The sequence below is a fragment of the Synchiropus splendidus genome, chromosome 17 (assembly GCF_027744825.2).
Source record: "Synchiropus splendidus isolate RoL2022-P1 chromosome 17, RoL_Sspl_1.0, whole genome shotgun sequence".
NCBI lineage: Eukaryota > Metazoa > Chordata > Actinopteri > Syngnathiformes > Callionymidae > Synchiropus > Synchiropus splendidus.
The window spans coordinates 6415236-6430768 of NC_071350.1; the positions used below are offsets into that span (position 1 = coordinate 6415236).

Consider the following 15533-nt stretch of genomic DNA (forward strand, 5'->3'; position numbering starts at 1 on the left):
ACTGGAAAGTCCACGTCTGTGACCATGTGGGATAAGCTCACAGGACCACAGTATGCATCGCTAATGAAGAGGCAAAAAGAATCAGAGCAACACAATGCATCACTATTTAAGGCTGGGGTGAGGGGTCACGCCTGGCTTTATGTATGCGTGTCTATCAACGACCAAGACAAACAAGAAGACCTTAGTTTAATATGTCAGGCAAGAAAACAAAAGAAAAGTTTGCACAAGAAGTGCTTCAAAGCACTGCACTTAACTGACTTGGGTTTTATTTAACTATTTTGTGTCCTTGTTTGTCTGTTGGAACAGTTCAAGTCAGGAGCAACTGGTACTCACTGCACATAGATTTTGCTGCCGATGATCCGATACCGATCACATGGATTGACAATGAATTTGTTATCAAAATGATGAGACATGATGGGAAACCATGAACCGTGAAATCATAAATTAATCATTTTACTTCAGACACGTTTTAATACACCTCTTCAAGAAGGCAAAAAACATTACAGAATGCAGCAACTCTTCTGTCAAAAGGACAGCTGAAAAACATTTAATTTGATGTGAGATGTCGCAGTTCGGTGAGTCTCTTGAGACTTCTCTATCTCCGTGAAATATTTACAAACTCACCGCTTGTAGTGGGACTCAAAGACAGAGAGCACTGTATTTATGAAAGTTTCCACTCCGAACGTTTTTACAAGTTTCAGAGTCAGGTCGCTAACGAAGGCTGCACCCGACTCCAAAACATCGACGGATCCAGTCGTTTCCGTCTCTGCATAAACAACAGCTCTGTGAAATTAATGATTATTACTCGTGAAATTTGCCTAGCATTCCGAATGTTACGCTCCGACCGGCGGGTGTTGCTAAGCCTCAGCTGCGCTAACAGTCTCGCTTTCATGAGCCCAAAAAACTCTGTCAAGTGCTGTTGCTATAAATGGCATATTTCATTTAAACGTGCTTCCCTGCACATTTTCCCATGCACGTGCTGCAGGATGCAAACTTTAAATGCCAAATTGAATCTTCACGGCTGCTGCTGAGTGAGCAGCTAGTAGGGAGGAGTGGACGCATCACAACCAGTGCGCCGGAAGTTACACGTGATCAGTTGTTGTGATCGGCAATGATAGGTAGGGATCGACGTTCAGAGTCCACGCTGCAATCGGCTGATCATGATCGCTGACCGATCAATCGGAGCATCCCTAGTTGCAAATATTAAACATTTATAACTGTCTTCCCAAATTGTTCCTGAAGATAACTATGGGGACAAATGAATTCCCCAGACATTAGCATATACAAAAGATACAACAGAAACAATGATTGGGCGTAGACCATCTTTAGTCAGGAGTAAACAAACACCTTTGCCAGAGCAGAGTCTGGATTTGAAACTAGCTGCCTGCAATACAGACCTTTCACCAATAGTAAACACAAGGCCTGGGACTGAATCCTCGATCAAATGTGATGATGTTAGTTAGCCACGTCTTGCAACTAATTCCTCACCTCCCAAGCTATAACTGACAGTTGTTAAACAAGTGTGACCAAACAACACCCTGCTCCCGCTGTCTTGAGTATTGCTGCCATCAAATTCAAAACAAGCCATTCTCCATTAAATAGTGACACTCCCACACTTTACTGTTGTTTATGTTCTGTTGGGAATAGAAAGGGGCTTATGAAAGTGGCAGATCCTTTAATTCTGTTTTATCTACACTTAGCACTGCCTCCCATCGGGGTTGTGACTTTTTATGAAGACGTGTTGACCGGAAGCGGAAGGATTCTATTTAAAATCAGTATTTTCCAGCAGAGACCCACAACTCTGGCGCAACCATTTTATAGTAATTGATTTCACAATTTTACTGTGGAGAGTAGTCCACAAGCTTTAGAGATGACATTTAAATGTACAGCCTGGTGGGAGAAACTGTAACCAGCCACAACTAATTCAATTGTCTTCAGTAAAGATAAGATCCTGAGCTGGAAATTAAAAAAAAATAATGATGAATTGGTCTCAGTGGGGAATCTGACACCCCAGAGAGTATTAAAAATCATTCAGGATTATTCAATTTACAGTTCATATCTAAAAGCCTATGCTTAAGAGTAACCTCCAAGATCTATTCTCTGCTAACCAGGATGACAAAGAGGCTTAAAACGCGTCTCAAATTTTAGGCTGATTTATCATTTCTACAGCATCTACGGTGTATGTGGGCAATGAGGCAGCACTTTAATGTTTCAGACTACAGTTATTTAACTCTAGCCACCACAGCATGAGGAATGTCACTGCATCAGCGCCCGCCAAAACAATAAACTTCACACATTAGTCTTTATAATGTAGTCGCTCAGGAACCCAAGCTCACTGCAACGATATTTCTCACTCCATTTCTCCTGCATTACTTATTTATTTACCGTAATATGCCAGCCTCTTCCACACAACTGCCTCCATCTTAGGAATTCTGGAAGTGGCAGCCGCGTGTTTATGATGCATCAAGACAGAAATCTGTGAATGGATGTCACTAACACGTATGTTCGCTGGGGAGGCTGCGACATTAGCAAGCTGTGAGCACATGAGCTCATCACTTTTCAGTTAGGGATGAATCGCATTCCTCTGGGTCATTTGACAGAGCGGCAGGTTTACAGCACCACAGGGACGAAGCTTTATATACGAGATGATGGAATCTGTCTGCTATTTGGTGGATTGTTCAATGGACGCAAACGGCAACAAAGAACACTGCATAATACTCTAAATGGTCCACAGCAATGTCCCCTCTAATTTTTCAAGTGCCTGAGCATACACACAAACTCCCTGAGAATTCCCTGGACCACTGAGCAACATTCAGACGTGCACAACTGGTTTGTCTCTAAAATCTAAGACCAGTGGCCTGGGTGAGACATGCATGCCTCTCACAGACCCAATTTATTACAACACAAAATGTATTTGTGTCTGTATAATTACACAGTTTTTAATTTGCATTCATTAATGATATTCAAAAATGAAAATACAAAGGACACTAAAACACAGATGACAAATCTGATTGGAGGATTAAATTGAACCTCAAGGAGAGACCCCCGATTGAGAGAAACCTGTACCACCCTGGCCCTTTCAGGACTGGTCCAGACACCCCTACTTTATTGGCTATATCTATGGGTATAATGCACTGTTTAAACAGTAGATGTAGCAGATGCAGTACACGTCACTCTTGTGGTGGCGCAGTCTCATAAACAACAAAAATGATTGTCGTACTTGAACTTTGCAGGACATGTTTGTGGCGCCACAGAGCGCACTGTCAGTTTTATTTTGGATGTTTGCAGCTCTGATAAACGGTGAAAATCTGCATCTACCAAATAGACGTTATGGCTACCAATATCCAGCATCAGCATAAATAGCATGACCAGTTCAAACAGCTACAGGGACCCAACCAAACTGCCACGGGTTGATATACACTTGACTGAAGGTCCTGCTTGATTCAGGTTTGAATACAAACAGAGTGGGTTTTTTTTTTACCCATTTGATCATGGGTAATAAAGGGTATCATCTCTGGGAAAAATAATGTGCCAGTGTAATGTAACTTAGCAATATTTCTCAATAGTATATGGGACAATGTGTCTCTGTAGTTAGATGTTAAGTCATATTTTTAAGAAAGGGGCAGCATACATTAACCAGGGCATTTTCTTATATGTAGAATTATAAAAATACATACTGTCTCATACAGCTTGTCACTAGCAATTCCTCTTACATAAGGGAAGGTTGAAGAGAGAGTGCAAACAGCAAACCTAATGACAAGGTAGCAAGCAGTAGGCGATTCACAATTCAGATCAGCAGCAATAATTACGCTGCAGTCCAAGCTGCAGCAGGAGCTCAGGAGACAGAACAAAATGGAACGGTGTACACAGAGATTCAAGAGTGTCTGGGTGATGCTTAAGACATAATATGATGTCCATGTTTTCCCAAACGCACTCCAATGTAATGAATAAGATTTTGCTTCTGACTGAAATGCAATTTAGTACAAGACGCAAGGCATCTGTAGATGAGGAAACAGGGATCGATGACGGGTGAGTGGAGAGTGGGAGGCTTTTACAAAGTCTCAGGGGCATCACACCTCATTTAGGCTCCAACTCAACAAGTGAAATCAGTTTAAACGGGAAATGAAAGGAGGCGTGCGTGAGGGACCCATGTTTCATGGGCAGACTCGACAGCAGCATTAGTGACAGTGATCGAGTGTGAAAGACACAAGTTGGTGAGGTATTCTAAACAAGTTAGCACTAGCACGGTTCAGTTCTGTATCAAGGATTAGATTAAGTGGTACCTCGGTTCTCAACCACAATCCGTTCCAGACGGCCGTTCGAGAAGCGATTTGTTCGAAATCTGAATCGATTTTTCCCATTACATTGAATGGAAAAAGAAATAATGCGTTCCAAGCCTTAAAATAGTCTTTTGTAGGAGTGAATGTAGAGTGTCTGCTGCAGGTGCGTTGTTCCTCTATGTGTGTGGCCGCTGCATGTGGGAGGGGTTGCCGAGTGAGTGACGTCTCTCCAGAAGTGAAGAGGTGCCCGGTGCGTGTGCAGCTCTGAATGTGCGCTTCTGTGCAGTTTGGCTGTGACAGAGTCATAAACCAAGTAACTTAGCTCTGTCCCAGACTCGCCTCATCCCTGTCCCAGCTCCAGCCCACAACAGGACATCAAACCCTGGAGTGTGAGCTCCAGCCTCGGAGGTGTGGAGAGCGAGCACCTCCCCTGTGACACTCTACCACGGTCCAGTGCGGAGACAGGAATCTCGAAATTTTGGTTCGAACTCCGATTTGTTCAAATTCCCGGATGTTTGAAAACCGTGGTACCACTGTATTCAGTTGGCTTTACATTTGAAGTCAACACATACAATATCATGACATCCACTGCCATATCCCACCGGGGAAGGGGTTTCAACTAGCAACATTTATCTCGCATGCTGGCATCTTTAACGTGGCATCACTGGATTGTGCCGTTTAGCAGAAACATGAACATCTGTCTATAACAACACCAGAGGATGTGAATGAAACTAGCCACTATCTGTGGTATCCAAATGCAAGAACACAACTCCGGAATTAATTGTTCAATTTTTCCAGAGGACATGATTTTGGAAAAGCCGGCACACTTTCATAAACTTCCCTTTGAGGTATCAATATTCTCAGGACTAAGAAGGCTAGAAGGGAGGGGAGAGTATTCAGATGATACTTCTCAAATACTGTTTGCGCAACTACCACTAAGCAAAACTACTACATTTATTTTGGAGTTGAAAATACAGAGAATGTGTGAACAGCATTTTCATCATCATATCTTCTTTTATTCTTTTTTTTTTTTTTACATATTCCATCAGAAAAATTCAAGGTACAGTTAGTCTCTGTTAGTCTCACATGACAGCACTTTGAGGAACTCTGAGTATCAGGTTGTCTGTCATATATATTTTCTTAATTTAGTATTGATATTTAGCACATAAAAATATCATATATAACACTGTTATGTTAGACATAAATGTCAACCTAAAAAAGAGCATCATGGGCACAAATAATTAATAGAAAACAAAAGAACCTGTAGGAGACAGTTCTGCAGTACTTTGACTCTTAATCGTGTAATAAACAAGTTCAGTAGGTTAGCTCTCTTCACTAGAAGCTGTAACAGACACAGTAGTCCATTTATATGTGTATGTTGTTGGTGGTGATGTACCAGTCCACTCTCATTACTGCTGGCTCATCCAGTTCCCTGATCTGTGTCTCGGCAGCAACCAAAGCAGAAAAGCTTATTCCACACGAGAAAACATGTTCTTGAGACAAAGTGATGATGAAACCCCCCACACTGTTGAAGGGTTCGCCAACATGTTAGCCGGTGCTAACCGGGGAGACCCCTCCTCACACACACACACACACCAACACACACACACACAGAGAGAGAGAGAAAGAGTTGTACACGCAGAGACATTCAGATGAAACAAGTGAAGCCGTACCTGTTATGTTGCGGTGTGGAGCAGCGTTGGTGAGACGAGCAGCTTTAGCTTTCCCTCACTCCGTCTGGCGCTTTCCCACTGTCCAATCCTCTCCACATCAGCGCTCCCAGCCGCACACTCTCTCTCTCACACACATATATATATCACCGGCTCTGAATAATATTCTTCCAGAAATTCCTTTCGAGCAGAAAGCTGCGGTGCCAACAATGGTCAGTTTGGGTCACCCCAAACAAAAAAGGGCTCCACCGGGACACAGCAGGACTCACGAGTGCGGCTCAGTCATTCGCTCTGGCTCAAATTGGCATACATTCCGGAGGTCCTCCAACTTAAAAACAGCAGGTTCCACAGAACTCAAACGGCTTGGTCGAGTTTCACCTTTCAGAACTTGCCAGCGGCTCCGCTCCAGCACCAGCGACCGGAGCACACCGCGAACTGAGCATGGCACAGCAGAGGAGCAGGGCTATCACTGTGATGCGTTCATGGACTGTGGGGAATGTTGACGTCGCCTAATAATAAGCGTCAAACATTACATTTTCGCTTGCTGTGATATGATAAATATGCCAAATGAAAAAAAAATGTTTTTCACGCGATTAGCAACTGCCTTCGCTTCTGTTTAATGTATATTATTGCACATTTTTAATGGATGGTGAGAGAATTATTGTCCTTAGTCACCTAGTGCTTTTCGTTGTTTTCTTCCCGCTGAAACGCACAGGGTAAACAAGTTGTTTATTATTTAAATAAATCATGCCATATTTTCTCATCGGCGATATTGACAAACATAGTTGCTACACAAGTGCGCTCTGGTGGTCACATTGTAGCACAGCTGCAACGCCGATTGAAATAGTTACCTTCAAATGAGAAGAAATTAAAACAACAAACCGTGAAAATAAACAATTAAATTAAAAAAAAAAAATGTTACGACGATGACGCGAGATAAACATGAACTGAAGCTTCATGTGCAATAAATCATGAGGGATAAACGTACACAGAACACTTACATTATAAAATAACCAAGCTAAATTAAGTTGCCACCATTTTTATATTTATACTACATATTTATACTAAGCGGGTGTATGGTGGATTTGGAAATGCATCCAGGGTGTCCCTGCCTCTGACCCTTAGTAGCTTAGACAGGCTCCAGCATCATAACACCATGAAGAGGATAAGAAGTAGCAAATGAAGAACCTTATATTTAAAAAATATTGTGTAAAACAACTGTATCGTGAGGCTCTTATTTCAGAAAGATACAATGAATCCAAGCATGGACATTTATCCTTATTAGATATGTATTTCCATGACTAGTTGACATCCCTATAAAAGAAAAAAAAATACAACAGGAGACTGTTAATAGATAGAACTTTATTCTATAAAACCATTGAGGATCCTCCAGTATTTCAGAATTCATCTATTTTACTTTAATGAAATACAAGATATCCTCATGATAACGCTGCTGCTTTCTTATTGGACCAGCAGACAGCTACAACCAAAGAAAGCTATCTGAGGCACGAACAAGTCTGACAATAGCAGCCCTATGCTTATGTTGATCATCGCATGACTTCTAATACACGTATACACCAATCAGACGTAGCATTTTGAACCAGGAAAAACATGTCCAGTTTTGATCTCCATTGTTGGCACTTGAAGTCAGGGACAGGGTGCAGCTACTGTACACAGTCACTGACAATATAACAAATATGGGGATGTCGAGGGAAAACATCAACTGCTTGAAAAATACCATCCTCACTCGCACAGTGGCACATTTTGGTCAAGAGGGGCCCAACTGAACATTAGGCAGCTGGTTATAATTTTATGGCTAATCCGTGTGGGTTACATCTAAAAGCTCTAACTTCAAAATTGTTCTGCTCCAAGTTTATGACCTGATGTTTTCAGTCACTCCCTACTTCAGTGCGAAACCAGAACACATTACAGATTATTTAATCATTAACAAAATGGACAAATATTCAAGATAATTTGTTGACAACAATAGTAATATTCAGATGTGACAAATGGGTCACGATTAGTATAATAACAAGAGAACCCTAAGATAAACCAAACAGGAATGTTGCAAACAGAAACTCATTTTAGCTACATTTGGCCACTCAGTCACTCCTTTGATCTTTTGCTCATAATCCGACTCCACAGTTTTGCTGCAATCGTTCCCTAAATATCAGTCACGGTGTAAGGTGTCACCAGGGTTTATACCTTATATATAGATAGATAGTAATTACAGCTAAAGGTGATGTTATTGTTGGAAAATATCAATATCGGATGTATGGTGGAGTTCATGAGAAAGACCTTACTAGAAGTTGTAACTGGAGTCCACATCAACAACTAACAGTGTGGTGAATTCAGCATTCAGCAGCAGTCAGTCAATGCTGCGCTGCCATTAGGTGAACGTTGGAGGACACAAGTGTCACTGAAAATATACTGCTGAACTTTTCTCCTCTGCAGCTAGAGTGCATTTTCATATGCATCTACGTCCTGCCTATTTCTGTAGCTGTGGCAGTTGAAGTCCATCAGAATGACATTGGTGGACATGAAGTGGGGACACTCTGGAGAGAAGCCCTGTCAATCACAGACAATCTCTCACGTGCAGTTAAGCAATTCTTTGTCGCGTTTTGAACATGCAACCTGAGAAAATGCACACAAACACAGGAATGACTTACAAACTGCAATGACTGGTCTAAAGCTCACGGGCTGAGCAGGACTTGACCTTCCTACTGACAGGCAGCAGAGGAAATGATTGACTGGGATTCACTATTGAATCGATTCATATTTGGCAAGTTTGGGTCATTGGTTCTGTGAGGTGTGATGAATTAAAAACTATTTGAAAATCAAACTTGCGTTAGTGCCGGAAGAAGATCAGAAATTTCTATGATTTGCTGGGAGCTCATCAGGCTTCACAGAGATCCGACTCCAGATTTGGAAAAAATTGAGCGAGATCACTCGCAGCTGAACTTGGGCTGATGTCCGACTTCAAGAGGAACATTTTCATCAAGCCTGCAGCAACATCTCGCCCTTTCGTTCTGCATGGTCAGCTTCCATATTTCCTGATGGAGGACGGTTGTAGGGCGCAAAAATATCACTTAACTTTGGTAAGTTCTTAAGAATTTTCTGTTGGTGTGTTTACTGGTATGTTTTTAAACACTGGGTTCAGGGGGTGGACTTTGGTAATGCGGTTTTCAAATTGTCAATACAAATCTTTGAAGCGCTATTCTTTCAACTACAGTTTGTACAAGTAACAAGGGAATCTTTATTGGACCTGAAGAAAACTTTGGAATGTAATGGAATAGATTCATTTTATAAATATACATGCTGGTAATGTTGCAATAGGAAACAGAATTGCGGCACATGATTTTCTTTAAAACGTGGCTGACCTTCCAACTGTAGTTTGTCAATACTGTGGTTCCGATTGTTCATAAATGTGTCATTGGCCAGTGAATATATAAGGCTGTCAAGTTTTCATTTGTCAATATATTGAATAATCAATGACGTTCTCACACATTCCCATCCACTGCAGTGGCAATATATTTGGAGTTTCAGGGTGACATTTTGTCCAGTCTGGGTATGATCTTTTAGGCTCAACAAAATGCTATGATCTTGAGAAAGGACGGCTTCAGTCTGAGATCAATGTTGGTGATCAAACCTGCTCAGACGATCATTATCATGATCATTAGACAGCAGGATCTTCTGTTCTTTCAATTGCCGTGTATTTCTGCACAGTGTCATCATCTTGCTCTGCCACGACGTCCAGCTCATTCCCACACACACAAACACACACATGTATAACTGTTGGTCCCAGCAGTGGGAACGACAGAGTGATGTTTAGCGAAGCACTTGAAAGTAAAATCTAACCAACTGTTCAGAGCGGATGTTGTAAGCTCCACCCAGCGGACGCTGAAAGGTGCCTGGAACACATCCCTCGCTTCCCTTGACACACAAAAGCACAGGTACCCACACCGCTTAAAAACAGTGCGCTACATTCTCATATTGGATATTCACATTGGGAACGTGCCCACAACGTGGTCACTGCTCCTCCAGACGATGGCGCCCTCTAGCTGTCGTCCCCCTCTGCCAGGTTTCTCTCGGGATGAGAGGAGCCTTCGAAGCGTTGCGCGGCAATAACTGCCTGGTGTGACATACTCTTCCTCACTATGTCACCTTTTCTCCACAGTGTGATTTCCTGCCAAGAGTAAGAGCACAAATGAGGAGATCTTTGTCAGAACGGGCCGCTCTTCATGAAGGTTGTACCTGCTGTTTGAAGTAGCGTCTCTCCTCCTCATCGATGAGGACCAGATTCAGGTAGTAGCGCACCGAGTACTTTTTGTTAATGTCCCTCATGGTGGGCGTCATTTCATACCCGGCTAGGAACAGGCGGATGGGGATGGACTCTCCTGCAGCGGAACAAACATCGGCATGAGCTGCAGCCAGAGTCTCACGCCGGGACAGAGAGAAACGTCACCTCTGACGGGCGCTCCGTCCATGATCTCGTATTTGGCAATGGTGTCATTCTCGTGGTAGACGTTCGGTCCAGTACCGGTGGTTTCTCGCTTGATGATGTCAATCTCCATGTGTTTGATTTTGATCCTCACCAGCAAAAAGTATATCTTCCCAACTATCACATCCTTTAAGTGATACCTGTGAATGCGAAACAACAATAAAGGAGCTGCACTTCACGACAAAGAGAGCGAAAGGTGCTAAAGGGGCAAACATACTTGGACTTGTTGTACTCGAATTCTATGTGCAGGCAGTCCTCGATCCCTACTTCCATCTTGATAGACGAGTTCATTTCTGGGTAGGTGCTCAGTGTGTGAACCACAATGTCCAGCTCCTTGGAGATGTCATTGAGTCGCCTGCTCACTGTGGCCCTCAGGAAGTACCTGCGAACAGATGATGTGCAATGCTAAGCTAAAGCTCATCATTAATAAACAGGAACTGGAATTGAGCCAATTTGATCCAAAGTACTTTTCTTTTTCAGGAGATCCATCTGGACCTGAGAGTCTGAGGTGAAGGAGCATAATTCATGAATGTTGAAGCTAACAGAGAAGCTAAAATTAGCCTTCAATAATGAAAAGGGACCGTGATACCAGATTCTGTTTGAACCTTACCTATCAAAGACGTCATTTACACACTGATCAATAAATATGAACGAAAGTTCGAGCCGCAGCTTGGTCTGTCTTTGAAATATTTACAACGCAGTTACACACCGCTTGGTTAAAGCTCGTGTCTTCTTTTACTCAGGTTATTGCCCAGGACAGCAGGCTAATGTTAAAATCTAACATCTGCATCTTGGATGTTCAGGAGAGCGACAAGTCTCAGAACCAGTCAGAAAGAAAATGTGGTTGACTCGCTACGTTTCTATCATCAATGTGAATGAGCTAAAATGTAGCAGTAACATAAAGCAACTGTGGGGAAAAGGCATCTGCAACTAAAATCTACAAATTCTTCACAGTGTTTACCCGACAACTGCACAGGCCACGAAGCCAATGTGACCCCCAATATTCATTCATTTTTAGGAGCTGTTGAGCAGTGCCGCTGCAACACAAGTGAACTGCTTTGTTGCCTGGAAACGATGCGAGTACAGCCGTTGGGAGTGGAGGCATATTATGGGATGTGGATAGTTTGCTGCTACCTTGCTACCTGACAAACAAACTGCCTAACTATATAACAATCCCTAATGATACAGATTTGTCCCACATTTGATGAGTAAATGTGTCAGTGTCTGTTACTCGACAATGCAATTTGTTCCCCATTTTCCAAGAATCCTGAACGCACCACGGTGCTCTCAGCTCTGTGTCTCTCTTATTGAGTGAAGATCCAGGCTAATATTTGCTGTCTGGTAGAAACAGAGCAGAAGACAGATGGAAGGGCTCCTTACTGGAGAGAGACAGCTGCTGGGCTCAGAAGCAGGACTCTGAGGTTCTTTATATATTATCTTGTTTTCATGTACAGGTGTGTTACCAAAGTGAGCAAATCATAACTTGTCTCTGGTATTTTTGAGGTCGACCTCACACTTACTTTGACAAGGACAGTTTCACGCACGCACACAAACACATTTCATTCACAGAGTTAAAACTGTGAAAGTTATGTCAAATATAGAAGAGAATTATTCTGGAATTATTATGAATTCATAAAAATAATTAACAAAAAAAACTTCTGACTTGTTTTCAAATGACCTAATCTGACTGCACTACTATGCTGCTCCAGACAGCTCCTCTCACTTCTTCACACATACAACAACATACGTCCTTCACCAATACAGAGGAGTTCTCTCAAACAGGAAATGATGAGAGCATGAACCATGAAAATTAAGGAAGCGCCTCCACAGAACGAGTGAGTCATAGTCTAATGAGTCATCCGGATTCTGCTGACAACATGTAAAAAGGGATCAACACTCTAATCTGAATATTGCCTCATTGAAGTTGCTCCACTTTGGAAAAGCCCCTGGTGGGGAGGTTATTGTTATTGATAAAACTAAAGGTTACCGTAGTTTGACGTTCTGGCCGGTGTACGACTCGTAGGGTTTCTCCACGTGTGTGAACTCAAAGTCAAACGTCTGAGACTGGGTGAGCTCTCCTGGTCTGGCCAAGTCCTTGACAAGGGACACAAACTCATGGTGGTTTCCTCTGTCGTAGTAGAGCTCTGGAGGGAGAGTCAAGCACAACAAATGCCCCGTCAGTAATGTTGATTCCCTCAAAAACATCCCCAAAATATCATCACCTTCAAATCACATTTAATATTCAATAGGCCCAGAAAAAAAACCCTCTGTACTTTACACTCTATTTGTAAAGCTTTTTGCTTTTCTTAGTTATTTAATAAATTCAGAAATATTTTAAAAACTTTTTGTTTTTACTTTCTGATGATTATAACATAATAACATAGTGTAAGACAATTCAACCTGACAACTGCTGCAAGTCAAGATCGTTGAACTCGCTGTAGTATTGTAGGCAGTTTTATGTCACTGATCTGTTTTAGGAGACAGTCAAGTCTGACATTGTGTACATCAGTCGTACCATGGCCTTCATTTATTTGAGGAAATCAGAGGTAAACTGCAGCGTTGCCGTTCAATGATTCTGCAAATTTGAATATGCGTTTAGGAGGAGGAAGTCCGTTATCTTAGAAAGCAGAAAAAGAGGATTCCACAAGCACATAAACTCATGGACGGACACACATTGGACATGTTGGTTAAATATCGCTCCCGCAGTGTCGGCGCAGCTGTGTCAGCTGATAAGTGCGCTGCGGTCACGAGACCTGACACTTGTTAGAAAGCCGGTGTGAAGTTGAAACGGCTCGCTCGGCTTATACTCAGCACAGTTTCTGTTACGTTTACTCCTGAACTCCAGCTCCTCAAACCGACTGACTGGAGCGAGCAGGCCGGCCGACGCTCACCTATCTGGCCGACGAACTCGATCTTGATGCCGCTGTGCTCCAGCCTCTTCCCCGGGTACTTGAGCGTGACGTTCACCTTCCCCGACACCGTTTCCCCGTCATAGAAGAGAAAATACTTGTCCTTCCTGCCATCTTCGCTTTTGTGCTCGGCTTTTTTTCTCGTTTCTGCGTCACTGAGAACTATATCAACATCGGCGCTCTGCCCAAAACCGAAGAAGCTCATGGTTGCTGAGGGAGCAGCTTCTTCTTCGACTCAGCTGGCGCAGGCTGCCACTTAGTTTTGGCGTATACTGCCTCCTACTGGGCTACACGATACACTACAGCGCACCACACTTCCCTGTAAGTTTACTTATCATGCTTATTACTTATATATATATTTCTTAACTGTTTTGAATAATTTTAGCATGACAGATTACTCTGATGTTGATTCTTGCCTCCATCAACAAGAGTTAAGTAATAATAATTTCAATTTCAGTCCGATTTTATACAGTACTGTCCACGGTTCCCATTATCACATAACTGCCGTCACAACAGTACATGCCAAAAATTACTTTCTGTTACTCAGGTGCTGCTGAAAGTTGCTTCAATAATCTCTTTACACATATTTCTATTAAACACCTCGTCACCGATTATTTGTTTTCTTAAGGATTGTGCCAGTTTATCCAAGAGATTATTTTATTTAATTTTATTTTTTCCTAAGCAGTTTCCTAGTTGGTGGGATCCCCACTGACCATGGCAATAAATCTGATTCTGATTCAGATTCAGATTCTAAATAACAAACCCTGACACAAATAGTAAAGTTCTTGACAATCGTGCGCGCAGTTTTGTAATGCCGTATTTTTTCCACTAGAGGACGCAGTTGTATCTCTCACGTGAGCCGCATCTTTCTTCAACGTAACAAAGTAAGGATGCCTTAAGTTACTTTTTACCTTAACATAGGGAGTGAGGATAGGAAATTGGTGTCTTACTATCTTTTACCATATTTGCAAACTTACTGTATATGTAATATATTTGGAAAAAAACAAGATCTTAATGTTGTCTTAAGTTTATGTACAATCCAATAATATTAAATGAGAAGGCTCTAATAAAACACTTTAATAAATGTGTGTCAAACTGTACAGAATTTAAATACGTTTTGGAAAGAAAAATAAATCAGATCCAGTACAGTTTTAAGCAGCAGTGGCTTATAAATAAATGGCAATAAAGGAACAACATACACTCAGTAGTATGACCTCACAAATGAGTCATTCTAATATGAACTTTCCCGACTTGAACTCTTTTCACCTGAGGTCCTATAGAAGTCCATTCGTATCATGAGGCATCCTTATAGTCGGACCATACTTGTGGACCCGCTCTCCATGTGATGTTGCACCCAAAACACCAGGGAAATCCAGAGCCTGGATAGACCTCATCCGACCTTAGAAGCTTCCCCGGGTGACCTCAGCCCTGGTGATAAGAACTCCCTGGTGGGATGAAACCGACCCTTGACATATCCCTTCCTATAAAGTATGGAGTCAAGTCTTCACTTGAGTTGTCTAGTCGGATTCTCAAGGCCGACACGGTTCGACCAAACTCCTCCCAAGAGGCAACAGTCAGATCTCTGCTCCTCTCACTCAGACTCTGTAATATAAAGTATTTAAGCTTAAAAAAAGTGAGTCCTTGTCCAAGAACGTTGCTGTATTTATGATGTTAAAAAAAAAAAGTTAGGGATGGACATTTGTTTCAGGTTTTCACGCCATTTCAAGAGTCTAAATAGCACAAACATTTCAGCACTAAAGAGATGAGCAGCTCCTCAGAGACCTCTGGTTTAATTAGCGGTGTATTTCAGGAGATGTGGAGGCTGCTTTCGTGAGCAGTGATCAAACTTGACAATAATTAAAAGACTCCCCAGAGGACAGGACTGTGAGCTGAGACGTCCTCTCCCTCTCGGGCTCCAGCAGGATGAGAGGAAGAGCCGGGACGTCTGGGTCTGACAGTCACAGGGGAACATGCTGCTCCTCCTGCTGTAGCGCGGCTCCTCGCTGTCCTCAGACCACTGCAGACTCATGTCTGTCACTCTGTCATCACGGAATATCCACCAAATAGGAGTCGTCTTTCCCTCCTCTTCCCATCACTGTTGAACATCCCATTGAATTTTTCATCTGGAAACCACACTGCCATTGGGAGAGAACCTAAACCAACCCCTTCTGCT

General features: G+C 42.4%; 2 protein-coding genes across 7 annotated transcripts in view; both read right to left on the reverse strand.

Moving 5' to 3' along the window:
- arhgap32b (Rho GTPase activating protein 32b) overlaps positions 1-6381 on the reverse strand; it is a 102084-nt gene extending 95703 nt beyond the window's left edge. For 5 of the 6 annotated variants that reach the window (XM_053846640.1, XM_053846641.1, XM_053846644.1 and 2 more), the window contains exon 1: positions 5954-6381. The gene's annotated coding sequence lies outside the window, so the exon portion shown is untranslated. The remainder of the gene's footprint in view (positions 1-5953) is intronic. The other variant, XM_053846642.1, reaches the window with a different exon arrangement.
- Positions 6382-7292: 911 nt separating this feature from the next.
- vps26bl (vacuolar protein sorting 26 homolog B, like) lies at positions 7293-13589 on the reverse strand. The gene is made up of 6 exons (XM_053846938.1): positions 13343-13589; positions 12439-12595; positions 10669-10833; positions 10416-10591; positions 10205-10347; positions 7293-10136 (listed from the first exon to the last, which is right to left on the reverse strand). The coding sequence occupies exons 1-6, from the start codon at positions 13563-13565 to the stop codon at positions 10008-10010; spliced, it is 993 nt and encodes a 330-aa protein (XP_053702913.1). The 5' UTR covers positions 13566-13589; the 3' UTR covers positions 7293-10007.
- Positions 13590-15533: the final 1944 nt, after the last annotated feature.